Raw genomic sequence first — 11059 nt, 5'->3', positions numbered from 1 at the left:
AACTGCGTCCCAGTCATGCTCCCCCAGGGAAGCTTCCCATCCCGCGAGCACCAGCGAAGCCGGCGGTCGATGGCGCCAGTTGCGTGCAAGCCTCGCCCGTCCTCCCTCTCGACGGTCCTGCGCTCGGTCCGATGCCCTGGGCCAGCCGCATCTGGGCCTCTAGCTCTGCCCGCTCTACCCTCCCTCGCCTCCCCCCCGCCCCGCCACCCCCCTCCCCCGCGCGACCCCATCGGCTCACCTCTGGCGCCGGGGCGGGCCCCGCCGCCTCGCCGCCGCCGGCCCCCTCCGCCCCGCCCCGCGCCACCCTGCGGCCCGCCAAATCCAGCAGCGCAGCGTGCACGTCGCGCGCCTGCGCCGCGTCCCCCGCCGGTGCGGCCGCGTTTTCCTCCAGCACTCGGGCCAGGGCACGCAGCGCCGCGGCGTGGTAGGCGGCCCGCGGCCTCTCGGCGGCGGCGAGCAGCGCCGCGACTGCCGTGGCCCAGACGTCGCCCCCCCCGCCGCCTGAGACGTCCAGCGTCGCGGCGCAGAGCAGCGGCGGCACGGCCCCCAGCAGGGCCTCCTTGCCGTCCCAGAGCCGGCCAGGTAGTTGCTGCGTGTGTGCGAGGGGAGAGGGTGGGCGCGAGGGTGGGCGCGAGGGTGGGGGCGAGGGTGGGGGCGAGGGTGGGGGCGAGGGTGGGGGCGGGGTTGGGGTGGGGGGCAGGTGGGGGGTCAGAAGGTCCTGGAGCGAGGAGTCCTCCCGCCCCTGCCATGCCACGACTCGCCGAATATGGACCCTCTCCAGCCGCCTCCATGCTTTCTTGGTCCCGATCCCACCCGCCTGGCCCCCCCTCTCCCCCCTTCCCCCTGCCGCATCCACCTGGCAGGCCTCCACTGCCAACCCCCAGCACACCCACCCCACCCGCTCACCTCCAGCAGGGCCGCCAGCGCGACCCCGGCGTGGGGTGCCACCGCCTCCGGCGCCGCGGCGGCCGCGGCGGCCAGCGCGGCGGCGCCCGCACGCTTGGCGCCCCAGCTCGCGCCCGCCAGCGCGGCATCAGCCTCCCGGCAGATCTCCGCGGCCAGCAGGCGCACGCCGCTACCCACCGAGGCGGTGCTCTCCTCCCACACCCGCTCCCAGACTGCCGCCGCCTCGGCTTCGCCGGAGAACTGCACGCAGGAGTTATGTTTTGATGTGGTGGGAGGGGTCTTGGCGCGACAGCTACCCGCCCACGGTGCGGCTCAGGAGGGGCCAGATCCTGCCAGACCTCAGCGCGCCCTACTCGTGGCTCCAGAGACACAGGAGCGGTGGCCGCGGCATGCCAGCGGCCCTAGCCCGGGCAGAATTCCCCCCTTTCCACCCCTCCAGTACAGACCACCCATCCCAAATCCCGACCTTGAGCAGGTAGGCCAGGGGGGCAACGTCGGCCATGACCCCGGCCACCTTCTCCTGGGCCTCCGACGCGAAGCGCAGGAGCACCTGGCCCGCCGCCAGCACGCGCCCGTCCTCGCCGCGCGCGGCGTCCAGCAGCACCGCCAGCGCGCGCTGCGTGCGCTGGGGCCCGGCGCCGTGCCGCGCCAGCGCGGCGGCCGCTGAGGCCAGGCCGCGACGCACCTCGGCGCTGGGCTCGGCCAGGGCCGCAGCCACCAGCGGGCCTAGCAGGGGCGCCACCGCCGGGGCGCAGCCGCCACCCAGGCGGCGCGCGGTCCGCGCGATGAAGGCGCCGGCGCCCGCGCGCGTCGCCACGCCCACCCCCCGCCTCACCACCGACGCCAGGCCCGGCGCCAGCGCGGCCAGCGAGGCCTCGTCCAGCACCCTGTGCGTGAGTGGTTTTGAGGGCGACGGGGTGGTTTGAGATGCGCGTGCTCGGACCGAGGAGGGGCCAGCAGATGTTTGGGGGCTGAGCCTGCAGGTAGGCGTGTCGGTCCCCCCAGATCCCTTCCCAGCTGGGCCACCCAGCAGCGCGGTGCCCCCGCCCCCGCCCAGGGCCCCTCATCCAGCTCGAATGATGGGTTCCCGCCCACCCCCTCCCACACACCCTGGCCCACTCGCCTGGAGCACGCGTCGAGCGTGTCTCCGACGGGCCCGGACTGGGCGGCCGAGGCCCGCGCGCCGTCCAGCCGGTCTGTGTCCAGGCCCAGGCCGGCGGCGTGCTGCTCCACAAAGTTGAGCCGCGAGTCCTCCAGCCCACTGGCAGGGGCGGAGTGAGGGTCGAAGTGGGGGTGCTGGGAGGGTGTCTGAACCTCGGCCTGGGTGCGCACCCATCGCGCGAGTTCCCCGCCGCCAGCCCCCCCCCGGCCCCGGCGCTGGGCGCGAGGGGCGCTCCAGTCGGAACATGCACCGACAGCGGCGGCACGCGGCCTGGCAGGCACGCGTCCGCCGCACGCCGCCTCGCAGGCCCACAGCCCTTTCCCGCCGACCTTGCGCACCTGAGGGCCTCCAGCAGGGGAGGCACCAAGGTGGCGACGTGCTGCCGCAGCAGGGCCGGGGGCGCCTGGCGGCAGACGGTGGTCAGGCACTCCAGGCACACCGCCCGCACCTCGGCGGCAGAGGATGCCAGACCTGTGGGTGTGTATTCTTGGGTGGGCAGGGGTGGCAGGAGGGGTTTTGGTGCAAGGGGTTGAGCTCTGCTCCGGGGCTGCCTCGGCCTTGCCTCGTGGGTGGGGGGATTGTCGAGTGCAGAGGGGGGGGGGAGGCGAGCACAGGCTTGGCCCAGCCGCCACGCAACCGCGCTCCTCCCACTCAAACAGCACGAACCCTGGCTCGTCAACCCCCACCACCTTGCAGGAGGATGGGGAGCAGGACGGCGGCGACAGCGGCGCCCTGGGTCAAATCCGCGCCGCCCTCCGTGCCCGTAGCGCGCAGCGCGAAGCCGCGCAGCGTCCTCACCAGGGCCAACCCAGCGGCCCTCACGCTTTCCTTCACGTCATCCAGCACCCTGATCAGAGGGAAGAGGGAGCTGGTGGTTGCGGGCAAGGGGGGTGGGGGGGGGGACCCGTGACGACGACGCAGTGCGGCGCAGCGCTCAACACCCAGTGGGGATGTTACACCTTAGGCGCACGAGACGGCACCACTGCCAGCTCGCGCGGCCTTGTTTCCCCATGTGCCGCAGGGACGCTGTGCAGATGCCAAGTGCCTCACGCCCGCCGGCTTGCTGTCGTCACAGGCGCCCTCGGACCCCCCTCTGCCTGCGCAGCCTAGGCATGCGGGATCCTGGCCTCCTCCCACGCGAGCGTGCCCCCACGGCCCCGCCTACCTCAAGCCCATGTTCCAGAGCGGCTGGTAGCGCGGCGCCAGGTCCCCCCAGCCCCTGCCGCGCGCCAGCTCGGCAGCGGCCAGGGCGGCCGACTCGCGTACGCGCCAGGCTGGCTGCCCCATGTCCGCCAGCAGGGCGTCCAGCAGGGGGCCCAGCTGCGCGTCCAGAAGCGCCGCCCCGTCATCCACCAGCAGGAGCCAGACGCGGGACATGGCGGCCTGGACTTTGGGGTTGGGGTCGAAGCGGTGGCGGAACAGGCGGGGCAGGATGCGAGGCAGGCTGGCGTTCAAAGACGCCTGGGTCACCGTCGGCGTGGGCCTGCAGGGGGGTGAGCATGGGGCGTCCTGGACGGAGCGAGGCGGGGTGAGGGGCGGGGAGATGGGCGCGTATGCGTGTGCATGCTCCGGTGTGCTGGTGGGCACCACGTGGGGCGGCTGCGGACTGGGCCGGGCCCGCCGTGCGTGTCCAGTGGTCTGTGAAGAGTGGGATCAGCGGCGCGCAAGCCGCCCGTGAGGCATGCACCCAAGCGTGGAAGCCGCCGCACCTGCCGGGGCCGCTCGTCGTGGCACTGGTCTGCAGGGCCAGCTCCATGAAGTGATACTGCGGCGGGGGGTGAGAGGTGGGAAACAGCCGTGGGCGTGCCCCGTCGAGTGAGAGCGGCGGGGCATGCAGCCCTGCGATTCTGCTGTCCTGAACGCCTTTGGCGCCACACCCTTCAGGCAATCCCACCGCCGACCTCGCCGGCGCCCTGGGCCCTGCCACATCGCTCCCTCCCTTTCCATACCCCCCCCCCAAAAAAACCATATAATTCAGGGGCACACACCAGAAGCTCCGGCTCGGACAGGGCGGCCGCCATGCTGGCCAGCTCGCGGTAAACCAGCAAGGCCCCTGACTTCGTGCCTGCCCCGCCGGCACCCCCCGCCACAGCCGTCCCCGTGCCGTTGGCGGCGTCCGTCGCGCCAGACAGGCTGGCCGCGGGGCGCTTGTGCGTGTTGCCTGTCGTACGGCGGGTGAAGATGCTGGGTCAGAGGAGAACAGGCGACCGCGGCTGCTGTAAGACATCTAGGTCAGCTAGCCAACGAGGCTGTGCCAAGGACACCTCCCCAAGTGATCACCCGACAGTGCCACGATGAGTCGCTTGACCAGCTCCTCCCGCGTCGCCCCGCTGGCCAGACCATGCGTCTCGATCAGGCCCCGGCTCGCCAGCTCCTGGACGAGCTCCGAGTCCTCCCCCAACATCTGCACGCAGAGGGGGGTGTCCTTGAGAGGTTTTGGAGGGGGCCAGGACGCGCGTCCTGCCCTCAAACCGGGCATGACCTTTGTCCAGTGCACGCCCTCCCCCAGGGTCTTCCCAGACCCCATATGCGCCCCTGCCCCTCCTGTCCAAGCCAGAAAATCTCGTCCCCCGCACCCCCCCACAAACACACAAGGTCCCCCCTCCCCTGCCCTCAGGCTTCCCGATTCCCTCCCCTTGCACCTCCTTCCCAACACGCACCGGGATGAGGGCTTCCTGGATGGCAGACAGGCGCGCCAGGATCAATGGGGAGGGGCCCACGTGCTGCAGCAGCGCGGTCAGCCAGGCCGCGCCCGCGGCGCGCTGCTCGGCCTTGGCACTGTCCGGGAAGCGGCCGACCACCGCCTCCAGGATCTTGGCCTGCACGGCCTGGCGCTCGGTTGATACTGGAGCAGCACCGCCGGGCGTGCCGCCCCTGGGGCCATCCAGGCTCGCCAGGCCGAGGTACTCTATGTCCAGCAGGTGATGCAGCTGGAGACGCGTGCCTGTGTTTTGTGGGTGCGTTGCAGTTTAGTGGTTGTGTGGGGGTGAAGTTTGCACTGTGTGCTGATGCAATCATCACAGTGAGGAGATGGGAGCATGCGCGGCGGGGACGCGGATGCCTGCTCCTTTGACTCAGGACGTCGCCATGCCATGATGTTAGGGTATCCGTCTCATTTGAAGCCAGCTGAGACCCCCTCTCCCAGCCTTGCACGCGCTCTGCGCCCGGCCCACCTCCAAACACGAGGCACAGGGCCTCCCCCGTGGGGAAGAGCAGCGCCTCGCCGCGGCGGCCATGCAGCCCGAGCAGCGCCTCGGCCACGCTTTCCAGAATGCCGGCCTCGGGCACGGCCCAGGCCAGCGTGCCAAGCGCGCCCACGGCACCCTGCTGCACCTGCGGGAGGAAAGCGGGGGCAGCTCGGAGCCTTCAGCATGCTGGGATTGACAGAGGGGGAATGGGATGGCATGGCCGATGGGTCAGGCTGAGAGGATCGGACTTTGATGCATTGCAGCCACCCTCATTCCCGCCCGAGGACAACAAACGCAACCTCCAGGGCCTCCACTTGCAATTTGGGAGCAGCTGGGCTCCAGCAGGGGCACGATAGCTGCGACGACCTCGCTCCAGTCGATGCCGGCGAGGGGGGTTTGTTCGCCCGCCACACCACCCCCGGCCTCCCGCGCAGCCGCGGCCAGGAAGGCCAGGGACTGCGCCGCGGTCAGGCGGACCTCGGGGTCTACAACGCCAGTCGTCACGCAGCTTGCGAGGGCGGCCACCCAACCTTCTGGAGGTGGTTCTTGTCCTGTGCACAGATGGCCAGGGGTTTAGGAGCGGGATTGTTAGCTCTGGTGGCGTGTCATCCTCGAGCGGACACGGGGCAAAACCCCGATCCCTTGCCGCCTCTTCATCGCCCAGCGACAACCCCCCGGCGCGCACGGCCCCCCCGCGCTCCCCCCACCAAGTGCGCTCACCCTCGAGCACGCCTCGCGCGGCCACCAGCCCCAGCGCGGCCGCGGCGCCCAGCGCCTCCTCCACGCCCACGCGCTTGCCGGCCGCGGCCTGCTCCAAGCAGCGCCGCCACGCGTCCCGAACAGACCCCGGCAGCGCAGCGTGCAGGCGACCGGCGACGCGCGCCGCCAGGCCGCGCACGGGCGCGTTGGCATGCGCGGTCAGCGCGGCGGCGCGGGGGCCCAGGGCGGTGGCGGTGGCCTCGTCCACCGCCGGCCGCCGTCCCACGGCCCCTGCGCCTAGCGCGCCCAGCAGGGCGCGGAGGGCGCCGGCCTGCAGGGCAGTGGGGGCGTTGGGGCCCAGGCCGGGGGCCAGCAGGGCGGCGTAGGAGGCAAGGGCGGCGGGCGGGAGGGCGGCCTCCATGCGCTCGATCTCCGATCTCCGCAACCGCTCCAGGAAACGCACGGCCGCCGCCAGGGACTTTGGAGGAGGGGTGGGGAGGCGGCTGCGAGGGGGATGGGTTACTGTGAGGGTGGGAATGCCGATGCACGCCGCCCTGCACCAGATGCCAGGCGCCGGGCGGGTGGGGAGCCTGGTGCAGGCCCACTGTCCCCGCAAGCTTCATACTCGCTACCCCCACCCTCTGCACTCGATACTGGACCCCCTCCCAGCGCTTGCCACCCCGATCATTCTGTGGCGGCCCATTGCGGCATCCTTCTAGGACCCCCAGGCCCCCATCCCCCCCGAAACACACCTTGAGGGAGAGGCCCGAGTCGGCGCCGACGGCGCCGACCCGCCCCAGGGCGGGGTGGTGGCGCAGCAGGCAGCCCAGCATGTCCAGGAAGCGCGGCAGCCCGCGCTCCTCCCGCGTCCCCGGCACGGGGGTCAGCGAGTCCACCGCGGCCGCCGCCACGGCCCCCCGCACATCCCCCGCTGCGACGACGGCCAGGTAGCGCGCCTCCACGTCCTCCCCCGGGAACACCTTGGCCGCCCACTGCAGCGCGGTGGCGCGCGCCGCCTCCTGCGGCGAGCGGATGTGCGCCGCCAGCACGGCCAACACCTGCGCCCGCGCCCCGGCGTCCGCTTGCGCCCCGGCGAAGGCCTGCGAAGCACCCGCCAGCGTCTCCTGCAGCAGCGCGCGCGTGCCCGCAGGCTCGCGGGCCAGCGCCTCGAACAGCGCAGCTGCGACGTCCACGCGCCCCGCCAGGCAGGCCGGCACACGCTGCGCAAGCGTGCCCACCGCGCGCAGGGCCGCGCCGCGCGTGCCCGCGTCGGCGGCGCCGGCCGTCTCCCCAGCCCCGTCCAGGACCAGCGCCAGACAGGCCGCCAGGGCTGGGTCCGCGGCGGGGGCCAGGTCGGCCAGGGCTGCGTGGCAGAAGACCCAGGCCGCAAACTCAGCGCCTGCGGTGCGCAGCCGGCGCTGCGGCGAGGCCAGCGCTACGCGGACCAGGGCCAGCGCGCGTGGCACGTCGGCCGCGGCCGCCGCGCTGCGCGTCAGCAGGCCCAGCGCGCGCAGCAGCGCGGCGGGCGGGGCGGGCGGCACAGGGTGCAGCAGGCTCTGGAGGGGGTGGGATGTCGCGGCGGCGCCCGCCGCCGACGCCCCGGCGGCGCTTGCGAGCGACGGCGCGTCTGGCCCCGGCGCCGCCGCCGCAGCGCCCTCGACAGGCTCCGTCCCCAGCCCGGACTCCATCAGCACCTTGACGACACCCTCCTCCTCCACAACAGCCGACAGGTCGCCCAGCGTGCGCAGCGTGGCCTGGCCCCGCTCCGCCACCGCGTCGTCCGGCTCTGCGCAGGCCAGCGTGCAGGGCAGGAGCAAGTCGCGCGGGTCGCGGCACCAGGCCGCGCAGGCGCCCAGCGAGCCGCGCTTGGCGGCGGCCAGCGCGCCCGGCCCGGCGGTCAGCGCCTCGGCGCCGTTCAGCAGCGCGGCCAGCGCGGCAGAGGTGCCGGGGACGGACCGGGCCGGGTCGGCGGGTGCGGCGCTGGCGGGGGGCGGCTGGTACGTCAGCAGCTGGCAGGCAAAGGAGAGGAAGAAGGCGCGGTCGGAGGCGTCGGCCAGGACCGGGGGCGGGCCTTCCTCTCCGCCAGGGCTCGCGTACCTCTGTTGTGACGAGCAGAAGGAGAATGTAATGGCAAGGGGTATGGGTGCAGACTTTCCGATTGTGTAGGCAGCAATCTTCTTGCCCATGCCTGAGGAGGCATGAGCATGATCCGAGTCATGCCCTGCACGCAGCCGGACAGTGCAGCCACCTCGAGATCACCTTGTCAAAGTGTGGGAGCCCCCAGAGGATCAGTTTCAGAAACATGCTCTGGTGCGCCTCCTGTCTGCGAGCCAGCCCTGGGATCAGGGTCTCCAGCTGCGGGCAGGGTGGAGGGGGCAAAGTACATTGTTGGCCATCCATCCCAGTATCAGCTGGTGAACCATACACAATGGCAAACCCGCTGTGAATGGGGTTGTCACTCCTGCGACAGCCACCCAGACATTGCGCGCGGTGCACCATTTACTGCACACGGATGCACAGCCATCGCAAGGTACACCCACGTGTGTTGTGCCCGAGCAGCCCGGGCCCATGCCCTTCCACCAGACCTGCGCCCCCCCCCACTCACCACGTCCGCGACGTCGGCCGGGGTCGCCCGGGCACCCGCCCTCTCCAGGTACACTGCTGCAAAGTTGCGGGACATGGGGCCCGCGGTGGGGGATGTGTACACCCCCGCCAGCTCAGCGAGTGGCAGGCGCAGCGTGGGGAGGGGCTGGATGCGCTGTGGACGTGCAGGGCAGGGGTCGGGTGGAGGCTGGGGTTGCCAACGCGAGGGCAGCCTCGTGGAGCGCTTTGCATGTGACCAAGAGATCCTAAAGTGAGCGACGGGCTGACCCCTGGGCATCCCCCCAACCAGGGCCGATCATGCATGGCAGTGCTCCAAGCGAACTTGCGCCACCACCCCTGCCTGCCTTGTTGACATGTGAGAGGATGGCAAGCACCCGCTTCTGTACGGTGGGATCTCCCAAGGAGAGCTTTTTGATCACGACGGGAAGCAACCTGACGAGGAGCTGCAGGAATGGGTGCAGGAAGAGGTGCTACTCGTTGAGGATGTGGTGGGACCACCCCAGCAAACTTTACATGCGCGCGGGCACAGGGCCTATTGATTGGGGATGTGGAATAGACTGAGTCTGCTGCATCCATCCAGCGCCGCATGCGCCCTGCCCTGCTCTCCTCTCACCTTCTCGAGGGCCTCGTCCGGGGTGGAGGCCAGTCGTGTCAAGACGACTGTCAGTGCCTCCGCCTCCTGCCCAACGTCCGCCATGATTCTCGATGGAATTCCTTAGGGCGATTATGGGCTGGAGCGGCCTCAGATCGGACGTGATCATGCCTCTCACTGGCCCTGTCGACTGTGGCTCCGTCAGTCCGGACCGCGAGATCCTCACGGAGCGCCCCCGAGCACACCGCCCCATTCCTATCAGGTGCCCCTCACCGTCACAGCAATGCGCGCCATGGACCTGATCGACTGCCCCCTAGTGATCATATGCCTTTATTGTTCAACGAATTCATCAAGGGCAGCGTGTCAACGGCTCAAGGGGCCGCGCCGGTCATGCTGCAGTCAGGGCGGGCCGGGGCGGGGCCAGCCAAGGTAGGAGCAGTGGGGCGTGTGTGTCAAAGCATCCGGGACCTTCAGGCCCGCTTGGGCTTGCTGGGTACCAGGTCTTCCCGTCCCAGGGAGCCAAAGGTGGAGAAGAGGAGGAGGGCCGCGATGGCAAGGACGCAGGCCGTGGCGCCGCCATAAAAGCAGCCGACGTTTCCCATGCCGCGCTGGGTGCTGATGTCGGCGAGCCGCCCCGCCAGCGAGTTGCTGTAGGCCAGCACCACGCCTGGGTGTGGGGATGGGTGGGTGGGAGATGTGGCTGGGTCAGCCAGGGGTCGGGGCTGAGCTGCCCAGCTCGGGCTGCAGTGAGGGAGGCCCCACCTGGGGTGGCTCCCTGGGGGCCCTCCAGCCGCTGCCCCCAAACTGCATGCCCCATTCCCCCTGGCTTCCAAAGGCCCCTTCATTCCCTTTCAGCAGCACCTCCCATCGCCCCCCCCCCCGCCCCTTAGTCTCCCCCTCCATACCACACCCACCCAGGAGCATGTCGGTGAAGGACCAGGCCGTCCCCGCCACCTTGCCCAGCCCCGGGATGGTGGCCGAGGGGATGTAGGTGGACAGCATGCCGATGGTGACGCCGTGGGTCATGGCCATGTGCACGCCGATGAGCAGCGCGCCCAGCATCATGCCCGGCGTGGAGGGGAGGAGCGCGAAGGCCGCGTTGGCCCCGATGAGAGCAAAGATGCCCAGCACAACCACGGCGTTGCGCGCGGCGACGGAGCGCTTGGCGCGCAGGCCGGCGGGCGTGGCCAGCGCGGCCTGGGTCACCATCATGATGGAGGTGAGGGCCGGCAGCGAGGCGCGGTCCATGACCGTTTTGGCGCGGAGCGTGACGAAACTGGCATCGAAGCGCGCAAAGTAGAGGATGCCCACTACGGCCAGCGCCTGCCAGTAGGCGGGCTGGAAGGCACCCAGCAGCGCGCGTGCCTTGCCCACCAGGCCCAGGCGCGGGCCGTCACCGGCGGAGGCTGCGGCGGTCGCATCCGCGCGTGGCCCAGCGGCGTCGCGCGCCGGTCCCACCACCACGCCGCGGAAGGCGGCGGACACCAGGACCAGGGCCAGGGTGGCGGGCAGTGCGGCCAGCGCAAAGGTGGCCACGTAGTTTTGCCCGCTCAGCTTGTAGGCGGCGGCGGCGGAGGCGGCGCCCACCAGCGCGCCAAATGTGGCCATGGACTGGCGCAGGGAGAAGGCGGCGGCGGGGGAGTCGCCCGAGGCGGCGGCCAGCTCGCCGATGAGGGCCTTGCTGGGCGCCTCGCGGATGCCCTTGCTCACGCGGTCGAAGATCTTGCCAAAGGTGATCCAGTAGAGGCAGGCCGAGGCGCCGAAGCCGGCGTACACCGCGCCCGAGGCCGCAAACATGGGCTTGTTGATGGTGGTCAGCAGCGTGCCGAAGATGACCATGCGCGCGGGGGTGAGCAGGTCGGCGGCCGTGCCGGAGACGCTGCCGGAGGCCTTGGACAGGAACTGGGC

The 11059-nt window shown here is 71.4% G+C and overlaps 2 protein-coding genes across 2 annotated transcripts in view; both read right to left on the bottom strand.

The window, feature by feature from the left end:
• Positions 1-3534: 3534 nt before the first annotated feature.
• Positions 3535-4411, bottom strand: F751_0780 (hypothetical protein; the record flags this gene model as incomplete). The annotated part of the gene is made up of 4 exons (XM_011401494.1): positions 3535-3551; positions 3778-3833; positions 4057-4229; positions 4349-4411. The coding sequence occupies 4 exons, from the start codon at positions 4409-4411 to the stop codon at positions 3535-3537; spliced, it is 309 nt and encodes a 102-aa protein (XP_011399796.1).
• Positions 4412-9621: 5210 nt separating this feature from the next.
• Positions 9622-11059, bottom strand: part of F751_0779 (hypothetical protein) — a gene marked incomplete at both ends in the record, with an annotated part of 2867 nt that continues 1429 nt past the window's right edge. The window contains 2 exons of the mRNA XM_011401493.1: positions 9622-9818; positions 10066-11053. Of these exons, the coding sequence (XP_011399795.1) occupies positions 9622-9818; positions 10066-11053 (1185 nt within the window). The remainder of the gene's footprint in view (positions 9819-10065; positions 11054-11059) is intronic.

Source organism: Auxenochlorella protothecoides, assembly GCF_000733215.1.
Source record: "Auxenochlorella protothecoides strain 0710 unplaced genomic scaffold scaffold111, whole genome shotgun sequence".
NCBI classification, from domain to species: Eukaryota; Viridiplantae; Chlorophyta; class Trebouxiophyceae; order Chlorellales; family Chlorellaceae; genus Auxenochlorella; species Auxenochlorella protothecoides.
This window is presented reverse-complemented; position numbering and strand designations above follow the sequence as displayed.